This window comes from Myxine glutinosa, chromosome 5 (genome assembly GCF_964187855.1).
Source record: "Myxine glutinosa chromosome 5, kmMyxGlut1.1, whole genome shotgun sequence".
Taxonomy (NCBI): domain Eukaryota; kingdom Metazoa; phylum Chordata; class Myxini; order Myxiniformes; family Myxinidae; genus Myxine; species Myxine glutinosa.
Window position 1 is genome coordinate 93356151 of NC_136265.1, and position 21410 is coordinate 93377560.

Consider the following 21410-nt stretch of genomic DNA (forward strand, 5'->3'; position numbering starts at 1 on the left):
TGTGATCCAACATGTGACTGGTTGATTTTTTTTTTTTTTGTCTCGAAAGAACCCTCATGGAAAACAAAATGGCAGAGTGTGGCAGGTTAACATATTGACAAATGCAGAGAATGGAATGAATAGGCCAAAGCCATGACATATGAACATATGAAAAGGAGAGTGTCAATATCATAGGAAACATATGATAAGGAGAGATAAGGAGACAACATATGACAAGAGAAAGTGAGAAGGTTGAGCAAAGCTCAGTAGTGGCTTGGAAAAATCACGTGTTGATGACGAATTGTATTGAAGGACTGGACTGGCAAGCTACCTCAGAGTTATGCACACACGTCTTTGAGATACCTTGTCTGAGTTCAAATCTCGACACATGGAAAATAAACTGCCATCCATTATCACATGCATTGAATTCATCAATGTTTGCACCAACCCACCATCCCACAGTCTTCAAGAAAGCTGTTCATCACAATCTCAGATCACCCTCCATCCAACCATGATCTTTTTCACCTCAAAGTGACCCCATTGCAGAGCATTCCCTTTTTCCAGGTCATTGTGATCTCCCCCAACCTCTCACCTCACCTTTCACAACTTTTCTCTTCCTCTTTCACATCTTTTCTCTTCCTCTTTCACCTCACTCTATCTCACCTCACCTCTTTTGGTTTGTTTGTTGATTGGTCTCATCATCTACACTTTCCCCTTCCTCTTCTTCCTGTGTTTCCTTCAACTTCTGTGCCACTTATTCACCCCCATGTGTCCTTCTCTCCCCTCTCCTTCATCTCACGCTCACTTATACTCTGCTGTTGTTTCCTCTCTGCATTTTATTCCCTTCCATTCTGCTCTCAATCTTTCAGGAGCCTCTATCAAGTATACAAAAAATAGCGCACGAAACAAACGCAGATCTCATCAGAAGTGATGTCAATCACACGACTCACCATTCGGCTGATCGCTTTGCTCCTCCTCCAGACCAAAGGAATTCACATCCTCGATTTTTGTCTGCAGAATCTTGGGAAATCCTTCCGTCTCCTCAACCTTCATTCCACACACGAGCACAGTCTGCTGTTCCGATCCCGGCTGCACATGACAGGAATCCTTCTCACAGCCAACTTGAGCGTACATGGTGGGTGAACCTTCAGAGAAGAGGGAAACATACCACTCTTCCTGATGTTTACGCCACTCTGAGTACCTTGATCTGACAAAGTGCCAATATGTGAAGTACCTCTGTACTTGAGGCCTTATCTTCTCTTTAAATCAGTTACAGTAATTTAAACTTTCACCACACACGAGCGCACACCCTTTGACTCGCCATGACAAGAAATTGCATGTCTTAAGATAATACTGCAATTGTATTACACTGGAGTGACTCGGCGCGCCCTGCGCGCCTCACCACACGTCGTTTCCGAGGGGTAGACATCTTTGACCATTTTGGTGTCTTTTGGGTCTACATGGTGTTTTGGGTCTTCAGGGCCATTTGGGTCTTCAGGGTCTTCAGGGCCATTTGGGTCTTCAGGGTATTTTGGATCCTCTGGGCCTTTAAGGGTATTTTGGGTCTTTGAGGTGTTTTGGGTATTCGGGGTGTTTTGGGTATTCGGGGTCTGAAGGGTCTTGGGGGAATTAAAGGGTCGTCAAAGGTCTGAGGGGTCTCAGCAGTCTTAACGCAATTAAGAGGGTTAATTAAGATGGTGGTAATTTTTTTTTTTGAAGAAGAAGACGTTTTTGTCGCATATAAACATAGCGACATACATAACCATATATGTTTGCTCTATTATAATAAGATGTTGATGTGAATGCCGATTTGGCCACATATAAAACATTCAAAAGTTTAGGTATTTATGTAAAATCTGGGCCTGTTCAGCAATTTTAGGATGAAGACATTCAATGGTGAGAAGGCCTTACACACAAGCACAGGGGATGTGTATGAAGGAGTATTTGTGCTCGGATGTAATCCATGCCACAGGTATGCTGATATGCAGACAGTTTCCCCACATCAATAACTTTCAGGTCATAAATAAGAAACCACTTTTCATAAAATCAGATGGAACAACAACATTCCTCTGGAACACATCCATGGGAATTCAGTTCATGTTCATCACTCTGGCAAGTAGGACTGGGTCACCTGTTTTAAAGATTTAAAAGAAGAGCGATTTGTATCATTAGATAGTTTGAACACGGCAGGAAAGTGAAGTTCCTTTGGGAATTCAATGAGCATATTTGCACAGGAAAGGGCAAGAAGAATCGAAGAATCGCCAAATCCCAAAATTCAAAATTTGAGGGGGAAAAATTTGCCAGGCGGTACTTTCAGAGAGAGGGAGAGAGACGGAGAGAGAGGGAGAGAGAGGGGGAGAGAGAGAGATGGAGAGAGAGAGAGAGGGAGAGAGAGAGAGGGAGAGAGAGAGAGAGAGAGGGACATATTTCATGTGCATTTGACCAGCTTGTGATTTATTTTTATTTTTTCATTTAATTTATTAAACACAATCTCGCTTTAATTTATTAAACCATAAATCCGTACTGCCTGTATTACATAAATTACTAAGTGGTTCTGCATCTCTTCCATAAACAGTCTCCAACACCTTTCCTCTGGTGTGGAAAGGTCAAGGTTCTCCAATGCTTCCAATAAGCTCCTATACAAGAATAACAAGAAAGAACAATCGGAGATTGCACACAGTCACCAGGACGTGTTTTTTTGTCTGTTTGTTTGATTGTCCGCATGGAATAAATATGATTTTCTCTGCAACCGTTGGTCCGATTGACAGGAAATTTTCACCATGGTGCGCCTCCTCCTGTATAATTTTTTTTAATGATACTTCTGACCTCATAGGTTGCGTGGTACGGACGCTATCTTGGAAAAAAAAGAAAAGCTTTTCACCTCTGTCTCCAAAAGCACCGCACAGATAAAATTTAGACATGGCTTTTTGTAAATAACTCCATGAGGAATAACATATTGTTACGTTTATGGGGGTAGCTCATGGAATACCTTAGTCCATGTAGATTGTACAGGGGGGTGTGCTCCGTATGCCATGTAGAAACCTTCCTGTAACTAAGTAGGCCCGCATGTCCGTTAAGATCGTAGATGTGTCTCCATGCGAGGGGTGGAGCTATGCGAATTCATTAGGGTTTGAGGAATAATTCTCTGTATGTAAATTGCCTCTCGTTTTTCCCTTTGTTCTTTTTGACACATGCAACACCAGCCATGCACTGCGCACCTATACAAAATAAAGCCACCAGATCCGGACATTCGAACACAACCACTGACGCCACCAGCCAAGTCATCACAAGGGCCGGCAAGAAGGGCAGTGAGGCCCCGCCCCAAGAGGTGATGATTGGTCATGGCCGTGGAGCGATGCAATAGCTCTCACTGATTGGAGTGCACGCGGACTTCATCATAGAACGTTCCAGCACGAGGAACAAAAAGGACATGTCCCACCATTTTCCTTCTCTCTGTTCCTGGTGTTCATACAAGCAGTCGCATTTCATTCTCTCTGTCCCTGGTGCTTGTACAGCAGTCGCATTTCATTCTCTCTGTCCCTGGTGCTTGTACAGCAGTCGCATTTTCCTTCTCTTGGCTCTGGGTTTCATGGCGTGCAGTCGCACACTCCTCACTTGACTGTGGCTGGCTTTGCAGACGGTCGAAGTTCTGCAATCTCTGAACTCTGGGTGGCCTCACGGGCAGTCGCATTTTGTGCAGAATCTTGGCGGACGCATCCTTCTCTTGTTTTACCTCTGTGCGCTGTGGAGTGGACAGCGAGGAAGGAGTTGAGGGCCTGTTCGCTTCACGTTCAGCGGCTGGCGGGTGAACGGACTTGGCGCCAACGCGTGTTTTGCTGCGCAGGGTTGCGGGACCTGTGATGACCCCGGGCGGTGACGGATGCGAGGTGGAGGAGCAGGCAAACGCACCACACACATTTTATTCCTTTCATTTTATTTATCCCTGTGTCTGTTCCATGAGTCTGTGTGGAGACGTCTCAAGTTCGGAATGTAGTTTTACATTCATTTCTTTGTTCCCTGGCATTTATTTTTATTAAACCATTGTTTGTTGAATTTTAATTTCTTGTCCTGGCCGTTTATTTGTTGTGGGAATCGGATAACCCCGTGCCGTGCCCGTCCGTTCAGGTAATCTCGCTGCCCTCCACGACACCCTCGCTCATATAAAAGGCGCCGCCATAGTTTGAGTGAATGCCTCGGAGTTAAAGCTCAGTTGGCCATCCATCACCAAGGGTGTTAATCCTGGTGAACACGATAATATGTTGTTGTCATGGGTGCCTCCATTATGATGTCATCATTCACCAAGTACAAAACTTCATCCAATCAAGATGAAATTTGTTGAGCATCATCTTGGGATAAATTGGTGGAGAAAAAAAAATGATGTAATCGGTTACGGGATTCGGCAGCCATATTTGTTTTAACACAAAAGCCTTAACAAAACTTTATCATAATCACAAAATCCAAATATACCTTTCAGAGGTACTGCTACGGTAAAACTATTCTCTGCTTTTGTATCATCATTATACATTGACTTCTTTGACTATAACCAGGGTCAGCATTTGTTCCCGTTGACATATCAGGAATAAAACCTTCAACAGCTCCCTTACCCATTCTATCACTAAACGAATATAGTGTAAATTTCATCATTTCAGATGTAGCAGAGACATAATCAACCGCTTCAACCTCTTGTGTTCCAATATACAGGCGGACACTATCAAACATTTTCCAGAAGAAATCATTTACGAGTGTAGCATTAGTATTATTCGCAGCCTTAGTGAATTTAAATTTACACAGCAAGAAACTATCAGCTATATTCAAGTAAGTTTGTTGATTATTTATTTCAAAACCTTTTGTTCCGTTTGAATTCCAGTCTGTTCCTGTTATAGCATTTACCTTAAAATAGTCTTCCTTTTTAGTAGAGTTTGAAATGATAATCGTATCATCCAAATCATAGATACTATCAATCGCTTCCATACTTGTATTTATATAGCATTAAAATTGTTGAAACCCTGACCCAAGTATTTTAATGATTTTTTGTCGTTCTTGTGAAGATAGTTGAGTTTTACCTTTTTTTATTTCTTTGATTGCTTGTAATTTATGAGACTCCTTTTGAGCATCTTTTATACTCTTTATATACTTGTAATTTATGAGACTCCTTTTGAGCATCTTTTATACTCTTTATAGCACCCACAACTGAGCCCACGGCTGAAGCAGTTGAACCAATTAGGTCTTTATGTTTAAGGATGGTTGAACCAATACCCATTAGAGTATCAATTATCCCATCTCCTTTATTTCTAAATTGATGTCCCACACCCCATTGTCTCTTTGGTTTATAGTATCCTCTAAAAAGAAACATACCTTCACCCTTATAGTATGGTGAAAGGAACATCCCATCCCCTGTAATTATTTTATATTTTCCCAAGTCGTGTTTTCTCACAATAACCATTATTTATTTATTGAAAAACTTCACGTAGGTGAATTCTGATGGATATAATTTCATCATTAAAGGATATCATACGATTATCTTGGTCGGTTATCCTAAAATTTACTCTGTATATGGTTTTTCCTGACACAGGTAAATAGACAAGATTTTTTGGTTCCATATTAAATTTATAACCAATCGGGGTTGAGTATGCACTGAATGAAAATATTGTATTTGTTCTTATTCCATCGTTATAAGCACCATCAATCAAATCACAATGAATTAATACTGAATTTATACCGGAGGATATTTGAATGACATTATCACTGCAAGACGGCCCGTTAGTTTCAATCTTTTTAGAAGAGAAACCCAATAGCTCTCTGAACGAATTTTCAATCATGAAATCAACTTTATAATTATTTTTAAGTTTAATAGTTGATTTTGAAGTGTGTTTTTGAATATCTATTACAATATTTTTCGGTTCATCACCTTTTTCTTTCATAAGGCGAGAGACTTCTGAAGATATTTGAGAAATCTCGTAAGCACCGGGTGAAACTGTTATAGTTTTATATCCACTTCCTGGATTATAACTAAACTTGTTGTTTTTCTATGCGATATTAAAAAGGGTATTGTAAGTCTCCATTGACAACAAAGAAGCCTCATATTCTTTTGTGGGGTCAAGTTGAAGTGGGTAAGGGAATGAAGCTGTGTAATCACTCGTTGTGAAATTAAAACTAAGAATTGTGCTTCTCATCTTATTTAATATCTAATAAAATATCTTTGTATTGACATTTATTAATTATTTTCATATTCATCAACTGATCTAAAATGGCGGATGCTTCATTAAAACAATTGTTGTTTCCAGCCTTCTTACTACCTAACAACAATAATAACCTATTAACTAATTGTGATGGGTCATTTGGAAGAAAACTAACACCCGAACCAAGCTTACTTAAAGCATCAATAATATTGTAACGAATTTGAGAAGTGTAACAGTTTTGGAGAAGTGTAACAGTTTTGGAGAAGTGTAACAATTTTGGAGAAAGTGTAACGAATGGGAAAAGTATGGTTTTGTTGTGTGTAACACCCTCGTAATGTAAATAATGGTCGCAGCCGTCCTCCTAGTTAATTCCATGAAACTTACACGCAGGCCACGATATATCTTTTTAAATAGTTTATTTCCTTATTCCATGTAGGCTAAATATGTGTTTCCCACTAGATTGACTCTGCATTGTATCAAACGAAATAAGCGTAGGCCCCTTTCAATTTCCCCAATCATCTCCGCTCTCCAAAGTTCCTTTCAAAAGCGGTGCGAGTGGTGTTCAATCCCGCAAGCCGCCATTGCCCATGTGCTCATCTCGGAGAAGAGGGGGGTAGGAGCCGCCAACTCACAGGCGTGGCACGTCGTCATGATCAAAGGAGGAATCGGACAGCCCTAACAGCCAACCAGCACCGCGGTTAGCGACCCGGTAGGCGTGCCCTCGCAGCCGGCGGCTTGATTCCGCCCCGAGTAATAAAAGCGACTGGAAGGGACTGCTTCGGGAGATGAGAGAAGAGGTGACATGCGAGAGGAGCTGTGAGCTGAGCTGTGAGCGGTGAGATGAGAGACGCTCCAAGCCAAAAAGGAGAGGTACATGGAGAGGAAACCAGCTTTGGAGAGACGCGCTGAGAGGAGGGAGATGGCTCCACCAGAAGGAGAGGAGCAGGTGTGACCGAGCCAGCGCGTGACGTCTACAGCATCAGCAGCGTCGATGCGACCGAGGGTTTTCCCGCCAAAAACGCGAAGAAGTGGGAGCTGCTACCTCCAGCCCTGCCGGTTGCAGGGACCTGACCCTGCCTCCCTCTCCAGCAACCCACCTCCGCCATCCCTGCCTGCAATTTCCCCCGTGTAAGTGTGAACGTCGTCTGTCTTGAATGTTGTCCTGGGGTTAAGTAAATTGAATAGTATAAGTTAATGATTCACTGTGTGACCGCTTCTTCCATCCATTGCTTGTGTGTGTATAATAAATCTGTTCTTCCTCCGTACTCTGTCTTCTTCTCTTTTCCTTCTCTTTCGGTCGCTTTAGAGGTTTCCCGATTGAATATCTGTGGTGCGATCTGGTCAACATCGGGTGGAATCGGGCCAATTGGGGATCCTGTAACGGTCGCGGTTGGACCATCCGCTCGGCCCATCATAACATCTAAACCGCGATCCGTAACAATTGGTAGTCAGGAGTTGGGATTCGAACCTGGGACTAAATTTATTTAGCCCAAATTTTGGACACCAATTGTACTATTGGCAGTAACAATTGGTGTCGAGGAGTGAGATCGGACCCGAAGCGCGCTTAACGCACTCAAAATTACAAGCTGCCGAAATTGTGTTTTAAAGAAATAAAACCCGAATTTTGAAATCGCGCCATGGCTGGTCAAGGCGACGGGATGCCGGTGGGAGAGATAGACGGGGTAGAATCGACCCAGGACCTCGGGGAAATGTATGTGGATGAAAGAGAGGAGGAGAACGTTGGCAATGTGGTTGAGGGGGTATCAGACGCACAAAATGGCGCTCTCGCGCACGAGGTTACGGGCGCGCAAAATGGCGCCTCGCACATTGCCACGACGCCCGCGACCGTAGCAGCGCCGCTGGTGGATTCGAACCTTTTTTTCCTGCAAATGAGGGCCCTTATGGGACAAATGGGAGACCAAATTGGAGGTTTGAAAAACAGTATAGAGGCTCAGGGTGAGCAAATTGAAGCAACAATAAACGGAATGAGGGCCGATAGGGAGGAAAGGGAGCAGAGGGACAGAGACCGCAAGTTGGGCGAAAGGGTCCCACGGGTGCACGACGAGGTAACACGGGTCGAGAAGCGCCGGTTGGACGAAGTTGAGAAAAGCACGGGTACAATGACAGGGGTAGAAATCGCGACCCGGGGTTTGGAAAAGCCAGCGACCGCTGAGGTCGAGGAGGGTGTTTTATTAAAGCCAGCGGTCGTCGAGGTGAATAAAGAAAAAGCAGTCCTGGGAATTAAAATTGAAGAGATGACGGAGGTAGCCCGGGAATTGCAGGGAGAAATGGAATATGTACAAAGTCCCTGCTCAAATCATGATGATGTACTCGCTAATCCAAATGGAAGGTTACAGGTTCGCGTGGAGAAAAGGATCCCCCAGGTGAGTCGTGCTGTTGTGTATTGTGCGGGTAGATTTTGCAGGAGGATGTTTGGCGACAAAAGAATTTTCGCGCGCTTGGGATCGAGGAGGCATCCGGGCGTTGGTGAAGGGTCCCGTGTGAGTAAAAATGGCACGCGTGTGAGGAAAAAGTGTGCGTCGGCGAGTGGGTGTGTTATAAAGTGTGGGAGTGAAACCGAGTGCGAGCGAGAATGCACGTCGGGGTGTACGGAGTGTACGTGCGAAGGTGAGAGTGACCCGGAGAGTGAGTTGGTGGTGGAGCGGGTGCGAGAATGCACGCTTGGAATGGTAGAGGGTGTGCGAGGAAGCACACCTGGGTTGGTGGTAGCGCGAGTGTGGGAGAGCCCATCCGAGCGCGTTAGTGGGTGGATGCAAGAGTGCACGCCCATGGTGAGTGTTACGGAGGACGTAACGGAGGAGAGGTGTGGACCGAGGTGTGCGAGCGGCGAGTGTGCGCGAGAGGTGTGGTTTGTAACAGGGAGTGCGTTGGTGGAATGTACGGACGGCGTTGGAACGCCGGGTTTTGTGAGGGTGAAAGGGGTAGCGTATGCGTGTGAGCATGCAAGTGAAGCATCGACGGTAACCGGGTTAGCGTTTAGGACGACGGATAGCCGATGCGAGCACTCGGGGCGCGGTGTGATTTGTTGGATGCAGGGCCCGGCGCGGATCGAAGCTGCGTCGTTTCTCTTCGAAGCGTCGTTGCCGATTCGGGCTTGGCCCCGCCCCGCACGGTCGAGTCCGGGCCTTGGCGGGCGAGGCGACCAGTCCGGTTCAAGGGCGAGGGGGAGGAAGCGGTACGGTGCCCCCTCGTGGGGACGGGGTTCCGACCGGGGGAGATTGAGCCATCGGGCCCGGGACCGCAAGGTGCCGCGCCGAGATGGTGCGTGGAGCCTCGGTCCAACCAAACCACCTCCCTTGAACCGAAAGCCGGACGGATTCAACCTGCAGGTGACCAAACCACCCGAATTCATTGCTCGGCTTTACGAACCGAGTTTAATGATGTCACGACGCACCGAGGCTAGGATATAGTGGACTGTGATGATGGTGATAGTGATAGTGATCGTGATTTGATACGAAATTTATAATAGTGGGTAGAATTGGCAGTAAATGGAAAATTTTTGATTTGTTGAATTTGGACGAGCGAAATTGATAGTAGGACCTCCCCGATGTGATGGGATGGGCAATCCACCATCCCTCACAACGAGGGGGGCAAAGGAGCACTAGTTTATGGGGTGTATGGCAGTGAAAACTAGCCCGGGTGGGTTAGGATATTGTGTGTAGGGATCTAGAAGATGACATTAGGTAACGTTAAGGTTAGTTAGTGACTGATACCTGTAGTGGGGACGCAGGTAGATTAGTGTGGATGATAATGACGTGGGAGCGCAATAGTTTAAAGGGACGACTGGGAAGCGCAAGTTTCAGAGGGGAGTAGTTAGCTGAGATGATGCCGTGTGTTTGAGGATTGAACAGGTGTGATTGCACAGGTGTGCAACTGAACAGGTGTGTGGAGCAGTGTATGAGTGAGTGATGGTGATGTGTGTTGTGTTGACCAACTGGTCCAGGAAGAGGAGGAGGGTGCAGGTGGCACCAGGTATGATTGCACAGGTGTGCAACGACAGGTGAATGGAGGACAGCTGTATGGAATAAATGGTATGGAGTATTGGAATGGATGGTCGTGGAGTGAGTATGGTGGAAATTGTGGAGTGGAGTGGATGGTGCGAAGGTGTGAATGGGGGAAGATTGGACCCCCATCACGGATACCCGGGGCGGGTAGTGTAAGTGTTAGGTAGAGGGTACAGGTAAATTGTGGTTGGATATTGGCATCTGTGGTGCGGGTGAAAGAATGGTCTTTGGATGGGTGCATTAGTGTTGTGGAAATGGCTGGGCGTGTAGCCTGTTAGTGTGTAGTTGGTTTGGGCACTCCACCACTGTGAGGATGTCGGCCAGGTGAGGCCGCAGGTGGGCTCTGGGAGCCGGTAGTAGTTGCGGTGGATGGGGCCCGAGGATCCGGAGGACGGACCCGGGTAGCCCAGTGCCAGAGGGCACCAAGGGGTGACAGAGCCAGGAGGGGTCTTCCCCAGTTAGTTAGGTTAGGGTGAGGAGCTAGGTAAGCTCGGGTGGCAACTACAGTGGTGGAGGTGTGCAGGTGGGTAGACCTGCTGGGAGAGCTACACGTCGCAGCCCAGAAATTGTGCGAGGGCACCGGGAGATGAATCGGGGGAGTGAGACCCCAAATTGAGAAGCACCACAGTTTGGTCAATGGGAATTGGTTTTTAGAACCCATAGTGTAAGTTGGCCAATGGATTGGCAGGGAGAGACCCCGGGTAGTGTAAAGTGTGTTAAAATCATTTAGAGGATAGTTAGGATGAAGGATCTCCTCGCACCATCTGCATCCACTCACCTGAGGTGACAGGAACTCCACACCATGCCATGTTTTGATTATTTTTTACTGTGCAAATGTTTGGATTGTGAGACGCATCATGACGTGGGTGTGACATTGTGCTTGATGTTCCATCTCTTCCTCCTTAGGAGGATTGATGACGAATTGGGTGATGGCAAATTTTGGATAGAGGGATTGGAGACGAATTTGGTAGGGGAAATATGGGGAGACGTGACAGTAGCGACGGATTGGTAATGTGTAGATTTTGTACATATGGGGTAAGGGCAAGGGTAGTGTAGGTGACAGGGGGGTGACGTACGGTAGGGACGAGTTTTCTCACTTCGCTCTCCGTACGCACTTCACCCTGCATTGCCTTTATTGACGTGTACCCTTGTGACCTTACCCCTCGCTCATTTGCCTTCCCCCCTTTTGTCTCCCACTTGAGGACCTGTGCGCCATTGGGTGCCGAGGGGAGCGTGCATGAGGTGGCCATTGTGCGCACGAGATTCCCAGAACCAGCATGCATTGCGTTGATGTACCACTTTATGGACCGCTGTTCTGCGGCCAAGTACCACTTGATGGACCCCAGGTTCTGGGGCAGGGCACCTCTGTTGGAGACCGGCCATAGTGGCCAGGGAATCTTGCTTGCGGACCTCGGTAAGGTGGCACCTATGCCAAACAGGTGGACCACCCTTAGTTGGCCCCTGAGGCCCTAAAGAAAAACGAACACAAGTTGTGCTTTTTATTATTTCCAACTAGGCCGCATGAAGCCAGAAGACGTCGGGAAGAACATCGGCCCAGCAGAGAAAGAGAAGACCACCACGTGGTGCTTTTGGTGGTTTTGGTGCTTTGTGGTGCTTTTGGGTGCTTTGGTGGTATTGGTACTGGTGCATCGATGCAATGCGTGCTGTCTCCTCCCTCCCAACAGGAATTTCTTTTTCTTGTTCCCTAAAAGAAAAGAAAAAAACACAGGTCCTGGGTTGCGTTGTAATTAAGAAATAACGTCACTGTAAATAATGCTCCCCACCGTAAATGTATAGTTTGAGAATAATTCCGTAATTCGGTTAGCTGTGGGCTTGAGTCTGTTAGACAGGGTGCAATGCAATAGGGGGACATACTTATTTGTGTTTTAAGATTGTCACACTCAGGGTCAGGTTAATTGTAGAGGGAATTACACCTACGTGTCACACTAAGTTAAAGTTTTGTAGGCCCGAGACGGGCCTGAAGAAAGGAGGGTGCAGTGTAACGAATTTGAGAAGTGTAACAGTTTTGGAGAAGTGTAACAGTTTTGGAGAAGTGTAACAATTTTGGAGAAAGTGTAACGAATGGGAAAAGTATGGTTTTGTTGTGTGTAACACCCTCGTAATGTAAATAATGGTCGCAGCCGTCCTCCTAGTTAATTCCATGAAACTTACACACAGGCCACGATATATCTTTTTAAATAGTTTATTTCCTTATTCCATGTAGGCTAAATATGTGTTTCCCACTAGATTGACTCTGCATTGTATCAAACGAAATAAGCGTAGGCCCCTTTCAATTTCCCCAATCATCTCCGCTCTCCAAAGTTCCTTTCAAAAGCGGTGCGAGTGGTGTTCAATCCCGCAAGCCGCCATTGCCCATGTGCTCATCTCGGAGAAGAGGGGGGTAGGAGCCGCCAACTCACAGGCGTGGCACGTCGTCATGATCAAAGGAGGAATCGGACAGCCCTAACAGCCAACCAGCACCGCGGTTAGCGACCCGGTAGGCGTGCCCTCGCAGCCGGCGGCTTGATTCCGCCCCGAGTAATAAAAGCGACTGGAAGGGACTGCTTCGGGAGATGAGAGAAGAGGTGACATGCGAGAGGAGCTGTGAGCTGAGCTGTGAGCGGTGAGATGAGAGACGCTCCAAGCCAAAAAGGAGAGGTACTTGGAGAGGAAACCAGCTTTGGAGAGACGCGCTGAGAGGAGGGAGATGGCTCCACCAGAAGGAGAGGAGCAGGTGTGACCGAGCCAGCGCGTGACGTCTACAGCATCAGCAGCGTCGACGCGACCGAGGGTTTTCCCGCCAAAAACGCGAAGAAGTGGGAGCTGCTACCTCCAGCCCTGCCGGTTGCAGGGACCTGACCCTGCCTCCCTCTCCAGCAACCCACCTCCGCCATCCCTGCCTGCAATTTCCCCCGTGTAAGTGTGAACGTCGTCTGTCTTGAATGTTGTCCTGGGGTTAAGTAAATTGAATAGTATAAGTTAACGATTCACTGTGTGACCGCTTCTTCCATCCATTGCTTGTGTGTGTATAATAAATCTGTTCTTCCTCCGTACTCTGTCTTCTTCTCTTTTCCTTCTCTTTCGGTCGCTTTAGAGGTTTCCCGATTGAATATCTGTGGTGCGATCTGGTCAACATCGGGTGGAATCGGGCCAATTGGGGATCCTGTAACGGTCGCGGTTGGACCATCCGCTCGGCCCATCATAACATCTAAACCGCGATCCGTAACAATATGTTTCTCCTTCTCATTCTTCTTACTTTTACCAGCAACAGAAACTCCATAATCAAGTGCGTTTAGCAACTCAATATACTCTCTATCTTCCTCTCTTTCCATATCAAGCGGTTCATCAAAATAAGGTGAATTAGCATGTCCATCTTATGTTAGAAGAAACATTAATCTTGGGGTTAATTCAACATTTGGTTGGTCAGAACTTAAGAACACCAATTTATCATTAAATATCAATAACTTTTCTTTCACAAGATGGAACTGTGCTGGTTCTTCTGTTGGAATGAGACCTGCTCTGGTTTTTGAACCCTTCAAATATTCATTGTTTTGAAGAGCTTCTACAATATAATTGGAAAGTTTATTTACCTTCTCAAGATGCCGAAATAATCCTTCATCATCATATTCTAATTCTCCAAGTTCTTGCTCTGTCATTTGACTAAAATCTTTGAGCATTTGAAATTTTTTCGGAGTAAATTCTACCGTGGGAACTGTAGGTGAAATCGTTTGTTCAGTTTTTAAAAGTGGTTTAAAAAATTTCTCTTGTTTTTTTTCAAAGGTTTCTTCACCAGTTAGTTTCTGTCTCCTTTTCTTCTTTATGTCTTCCTGTTGCTTTACAACTTTTAAAACCAACTCTTGATGTTCTTTAAACTTTCTTACTCTTTCTTCGGTATTCATTTTCTGTATTTATTTATTGAAAAATATCATTTAGTATCTCATCTTGTTTCACAACAATATATTTATATTTTCCAATCGTGTGTTTCATATTATTTTCAAATTCCTTCTTACTACATAATGTAGAACAATGATCTCTCCAAAAATTATTTGTATCTATTGAATTTAACTTAAATAAAATAAAAGTATTAGCATTGTTTCTTATTGCGCGCCGAGGGAGTTGAAAATATGACTGACTAAGATAAATACAATTACAAGAAGAATGTCTCCCTCTTGTATAGTAGCTATCCATTACTGTTTGGTTTCTCTCATTAACACAATCATCAAAGATAACGAGGTTCTTTTTTGATTTATCTAAATCTTGAGGTGAAGGTATATCATCCGTATTATCACTGAGAATACAAGTTATGGGTTTTGGTTTTGATTTTGATTTCTGTGTATCACAAAATAATTGTATTATATCATCAATATTATAATCATTTAGTTCGTTTTGAAGTTTAAATAAACCGATAATGTCTTCCTTTTTAAGACCCGCATTAAAACCCTGTGAGAGTAGTTGATACTCGGGTTGAAAACTTGACTTTGTAAAAATTATTAAATTATCATAATCTAAAAAATTAGGACTAAGGAGCATCTTTAAAAGTAAACAGGTTTTTCCACATCCGCTTGAACCGACTATTAGACATCTCAATGAATTTGGAAGATTTTTATGGTTATTAAATTTTATCTTATTTTCCCAAACGGGTAAAAAATCATTCATTTATATATTTGGAAAACAAGTCATCTAACTTTTTTTGAGTTTTTTGAGAAACTCTATATTTTATCCTGAGTTCAGGTTTAATTTCAAAATAATCCATTATTTTGTTTATATAGTATCTTGTATAAACATTTCCATTAAAATTATTTTGAATAATAAATATCACTAGAACTGCCACTTTAAAACTGCTGGCAGTGATGACCGGTTTACTCGCACCCACTTTTGATGCAACCCCACTGTTGATACAACCCCACTTTTGATACAACCCCACTTGTGATACAATGTCCCCCAAATACAACCCCAATTGTCCCCCAAATATTCCTACAGGTCGCACAAGATCTGCCAGCCACCCTCTGATGGTTAAACTGCCGAAATCTCGGCTCTCTGCTCACCTTCACTCTTTCATTCCTCTTTTCTCCCGCCTCTGGAACAAACTCCCACACTCACTTCAATCACACTCCTCCCTCCAGGTCTTCAAAACAGCTGTTCACCACCATCTCTTATCTTCCCCCATCCAAAACCTTGATCTTTTCTACCCCCACTAATTCACCCCAGATCCACCTTGTTTGAAATTCCAACTTCTTTCCTGGAAGTCTTGGCAGTGTCCATATGTTTTATACCTCTCCCACCCCCCCCCACCTTCCCATTCCTCGCCCCCAAAGCCCTCTCCCTCCCACAGTTCTCTCGATGTCTCCATGTCTCTTGGTCCCTGCTCTCAAATGTTGTGTTTGTGTCCTTCCTCCTCTCTCCCCATCTTGTCTACCGCTCCCGATGTTATTTGTTTTGTTTGTCTGTTTGTCTTTCTGTGTGATTAATGTTCGCTCTTTCACGAGCCTCGATCTTGTATACCAAAAAAAAAAAAAATCTGCCACCTGTGGAAGAACGTCCTGCCGTGGCATGACGTCATCCGTGGCCCGTGCCGTATGTCAGCGTAGAACGAAGTTTCCCGTCGATCGAACTTGGTCAAATTTTTCATGATTGTCACCAAATTTGTTGTGGTATTTTGTTAACTCATCCGAGGCAATACGACAATCGAAATCCGATTTGAAATCGGAGCCAAATTGACGCCGTAAGATGTGCCTGCACGTGTGGATATTTTACCTGTGGAAGATTCACTTTGGAAATACGCTCCATTTAAAATGTTAGATTTTGGATAACTTCGTCATTGTAAATCGGATTTCCACAAAATAAAGGTCACCATTGCTTGCAGATACCTCTCTTTCTCCTTAAAATTGAAGACAGGATGAACTTCAGAGCGAGAAATAAGCCGAGGCGGCGGAGAGTTTTACAATGTTATTTTCCAATGTAAATGACAATATCGTGTAGTTTTACGAAAATTCATCACAATTTGCCCAGATTTGTTGCATTCGAATGTTAACACCCTCTAGCGACTGTCAAATCCAAAGACAATTTAATTTCGAGCTACGCTTAGCTCGTGAGGTGGTTATGTCACATGGCCTGGTCAAAAAAAAGTGTTGTGGTTCTTCTTCTTCAGGCAATAACAACTTCTAGTTTCCAGACCGTACATCCAATCATCTTGAGATTTTGCACAACTGTTACTCTTCATGACTTCTACTAGAGTATGAAGTTTCACGTCGATCAATAAAGCGATTCAAGAGATATCCATTAAAAAAAAATATTTTCGTTTAATTAACGATATCTGCCAAACCACGTGACCTATCGCAAATTCTAAAATGACATTTTAGTAGACTGACATGCTGAACAGATCTGTGAATTGTCTCCTCGATTGGATCAAAAATGAGGGAGGAGCTAGGTTTTAAAGGTTCATGCTTAAAAACGTCATAACTCTGAAACCATGTGTCGGATGATGTCGTGCTCGCTGACTTTTTTGTTCGTCATGAGTATGCGATGCCGCTTGCAAAGTTTGGCCTCGATCTGTTCAGCCGTTGCAGAGAAAAAGCGGTTTTCGTGTTTTCACGAAAAACAATATGGCTGCCAAACCACGTGACCTACGACGTCATATTTACCATTAAAATATTCTACAGACCGAGTCCCTCCTATGGTGAAAATTTTATCTCAATCGGCCCTATTATTGCAGAGAAAATGTTTTTTAAAGGAAATTAAAACTTAAAATGGCAATAGCACTCACTGTGAGACGTGGCCTGGCAGGACAAAATGGTGTGTTTCTTCTTCTTTCAACAATAAAGACTTATAGCTTCGCGACCGTACATCCAATCATCTTGAAATTTTGCACACTTGTTACTCTTCATGACTTCTACTAGAGTATGAAGTTTCACGTCGATCAATAAAGCGATTCAAGATATATCCATTAAAAAACAAAAAATCGTTTAATTAACGATATCTGCCAAACCACGTGACCTATCGCAAATTCTAAAATGACATTTTAGTAGACTGACATGCTGAACAGATCTGTGAATTTTCTCCTCGATTGGATCAAAAATGAGGGAGGAGCTAGGTTTTAAAGGTTCATGCTTTAAACCGTCATAACTCTGCAACCATGTGTCGGATGATGTCGTGCTCGCTGACTCTTTTGTTCGTCATGGGTATGCGATTCTGCTTGCAAAGTTTGGCCTCGATCTGTTCAGCCGTTGCAGAGAAAAAGGGATTTTCGTATTTTCACGAAAAACAAGATGGCGGCCGAACCACGTGACCTGCGACGTCATAATTACCATTAAAATATTCTACAGACCGAGTCCCTCCTATGGTGCAAATTTTATCTCAATCGGCCCTATTATTGCAGAGAAAATGTTTTTTAAAGGAAATTAAAACTGAAAATGGCAATCGCACTGATGTCGGATGATGTCGTGGCCTGGGCGGACAATATGGTGTGTTTCTTCTTCTTTCAACAATAAAGACTTTAGCTTCGCGACCGTACATCCAATCATCTTGAAATTTTGCACACTTGTTCCACCCGATGAGCGCTACATTGCATTAAAAATTCAAGTCGATCCATGCAGCGGTTCAAGAGTTACAAGCTTTTTAAAATTTAACTTCCATTATTTATTGCGGCCAAACCATGTGACTTATCAAAACGTCTCAAGTAACGATGAAACATCCCCCCATGTGGAACATTTGTGTAAAGTTTCCACTCGATATCTCCACAAATTATGGAGGTGATTCCATTTCTAGTTTGAAATTTGAAAACGCCATAACTCTGAAACCACGTGTCGGATGACGTCGTGCTCTCTGACTTTTTTATTCGTCATGGGTATGCGAATACGCATGCCAAGTATGTAGGCTATGAGCCGAGGGGTCGACCATGCTCAATCAGAGGGAGGATGGCTAACAGTTATTTTTGGCAAGGCCAAGGTCCCTAGTGCTGAAAAAAATGTGATAGCAGTGTGAAACTCTTAGCCGTATCTGTGTTATCATCACATTTGTCAGATCACCCATTTATCGCTTTTCGGGTCATTTTTCCCGCTTAAGATTTAGGGGGTGGGGTTAGTTTTTTGGCTCTCAAATAATATCACGTGTATATATCAGCTAGTGTGGTATATCAGGTAAAAGGTTATTGAATTACCTTTCAAATGATGTATAGAAAGTGCCTGTGTGATCTATAGTAACCTCTTTATAATGGTTATTAAAACATAATTATTTCCACCAACTCTCAAAACTTCATCACAAAATCCCGGTCGGTCTTGCTCGTTGAAACGGTCTTGCTTGCTCAACTGCGCGCTTCCCGAGAAGGTAATTGGCCATTACATCTATCTGCTATCCAAGCCATGATTCCTTGGTGCTTCGCATACGACAAAATCAACTATGCACGGTATTTATCAGCATACTACGCACAAATGACAAACCTTCCAACGCAGCACCCTGGCATCTTCCAAGCGTTCTCGGATGGGTACTTCTCAGTTCAAATGTCAAAAAGCAATCCGTTTGGACGCATTCCAGTTGACCAAACTACTGAGGTCACTGTCAACAAAGACACACAGACACCAGGTGGCACTACCAGGTTCAACTTGAAATCTGGAGCAGTGAAGCGCTACTATGTCACATCCGAACACAGGAGTGCGTTTCTCCGCCAGATGAGGGAAATGGTGAATGTGAGCAACACACACGTACAACACGCGGATCTGCAGCAAACACGGATCAAGAAAGATGAGGACGCTGTATCATCACTGATAACTCTGATCCAGAGTTGGGTGAACCCATTCACTATGGCCAGCTCTCTCATCAGTATTTCCACCGCACGCGCAGCCCCTCCAAATATTGCCAAGGATCTGGAGAAAGCATGGGAAGTCGGACACAAGTGCTACACAAACTTCAAGATTGAGCGACTTGAGAGCAACCCACCAATCAAGAAATTCCACGACCCTTTGCAACTGAACAAGCTGAAGACTTTCAGCAACCTCACTAAGAAGAAGGAATGCAGAAGCAATGACAGGGCAGTAATTCTTCAAGCAGACAGAGCTCTATTCGGTAGAATTATCGTGATGGCACAGGGCCGAGATCTTCACATGGCAGAGGTGCTATCTCATCCTCTAGGTCCCTTGCCATGGGCCCTGGCGACACCCGAAGGCCTTCTACGGAAAACCAACAAAGCTGCCCTAGCCACGGCCTTGCAAAGGACTGTGACCCTGGCTGAAAGGATACCCGACAATTCGGCAACAATTATTGACGGGATGCTCCTTATACAGAAGGTGGCAGGTGATCAAACTACATTTGCCGAAGTGGCCATGATTATCCTATCCATGGCCCTGAAGGATGGATGCAGTAGCCAGAGGATCGATGTCGTCTTTGACACCTACAAGGAGACTTCCATCAAAAACAGCGAACGGTTAACCAGGGGGGAAGAACTTGGACTTGAGCTGAAAAACATCACGGCATCTCAAATTGTAAGGCAATGGCGCAACTGTTCTCCCCTATGGGCCGGTGCTCCTGCCTCACACCTAGCTCGGCTTCACGCTGTTGAAACCAAAGCTTTCAGAATTATTGGAATCTCCCGCGATGAAGCTATCTCTGAGGGCCTTTCACTCACTCACCGCAGGCAGGTAGGTGGTCTTTCTGTCTTCTACCGACTCCTCTCCGGCCTTGCACCCCCAGCTCTCTCTGTGCTCTGTCCCCCAAATATTCCTACAGGTCGCACAAGATCTGCCAGCAACCCTCTGATGGTTAAACTGCCGAAATCTCGGCTCTCCGCTCACCTTCACTCTTTCATTCCTCTTTTCTCCCGCCTCTGGAACAAACTCCCTCACTCCCTTCAATCCCACTCCTCCCTCCAGGTCTTTAAAACAGCTGTTCACCACCATCTCTTATCTTCCCCCATCCAAAACCTTGATCTTTTCTACCCCCGCTAATTCACCCCAGATCCACCTTGTTTGAAATTCCAACTTCTTTCCTGGAAGTCCTGGCAGTGTCCATATGTTTTATACCTCTCCCACTGCCCCCTTCCCACGCCCCCCCCCCCCCCAAAGCCCTCGCCCTCTCTCAGATCTCTCGATGTCTCCATGTCTCTCGGTCCCTGCTCTCAAATGTTGTGTTTGTGTCCTTCCCCCTCTCTCCCCATCTTGTCTACCGCTCCCTATGTTATATGTTTTATGTGTCGGTTTGTCTTTCTGTGTGATTAATGTTCGCTCTTTCACGAGCCTCGATATTGTATACAAAAAAAAAAAAAAAAAAAAGTCTTATCATGTTCCTGGTCGAAGAGTGGAAGAAACCAGAGTACATCAGACGCCTACAGGGAAAGGTTCTCTTTGTAACATGCGATGACAAGTGTTATCAGATCACATCTGATGCTAGCCAAGAAGTAGTGGCCCTGGAAAGCACACACGAGGAAGCAGATGGTCGTCTGTTCTTGCATGCTGCCCATGCTGCCGCACATGGATACCAGTCTGTGCTTATTAGCTCAGATGACACCGACGTACTTGTCATTGGCTTGGCATTTCATACCAAGATTCATGCCAAGTTGTTTCAGAAATGTGGCACCAAAGCAAGGGCTAAAATCCTAGACATAGGGAAAATAGGAAAGTCAGTCGGCACAAATGTATGTCAGGCCCTAATTGGAATGCATGCCTATACCGGATGCGACACAGTCAGCACGTTCGCTGGACGAGGAAAACTGACTGCACTAAAACTCATCAGAACCAACAAAGATGTGCAGGATGCATGTACACAGCTGGGAGAGGACTGGGACGTCAGTGAGGAACTGATGGATACATTGGAGAACTTCACTTGTCTCATGTACGCACCGAAGTCGGGGACAGTGAAGGTGAATGACTTGAGATATCACCTGTTCTGTGCCAAGAGGGGAGAGATCGACAGTCACCAGCTACCTCCGTGCAAAGACTGCTTAACCAAACATGCACAGCGAGCCAACTATCAAGCCGCTATTTGGAAGAGGAGTCTCAAGATGGATCCAGCAGTACCGAGTCCAATCGGGAAAGGATGGCACTGGGATACCCAGGATGGTCGCGTGCAGCTGGCAGTCGACTGGATGCAAGGACAGCCCGCACCACAGGCGGTTCTGGATTTACTGGCATGCACCTGTTCGAAAAGATGCACACTACCCATGTGTGTCTGCATGGCCAGTGGTTTGAAGTGCACAGACATGTGCAAACTCACCACATGTGACAACCAGAGAGTGTATGGT

At 44.9% G+C, this 21410-nt stretch overlaps 1 protein-coding gene across 1 annotated transcript in view; it reads right to left on the minus strand.

Annotated features, from left to right (window-relative positions):
* Window positions 1-21410, minus strand: part of LOC137427331 (uncharacterized) — a 131864-nt gene that overhangs the window by 58557 nt on the left and 51897 nt on the right. The window contains exon 5 of the mRNA XM_078777114.1: window positions 930-1124. Coding sequence (XP_078633240.1) covers window positions 930-1124 — 195 coding nt within the window. The remainder of the gene's footprint in view (window positions 1-929; window positions 1125-21410) is intronic.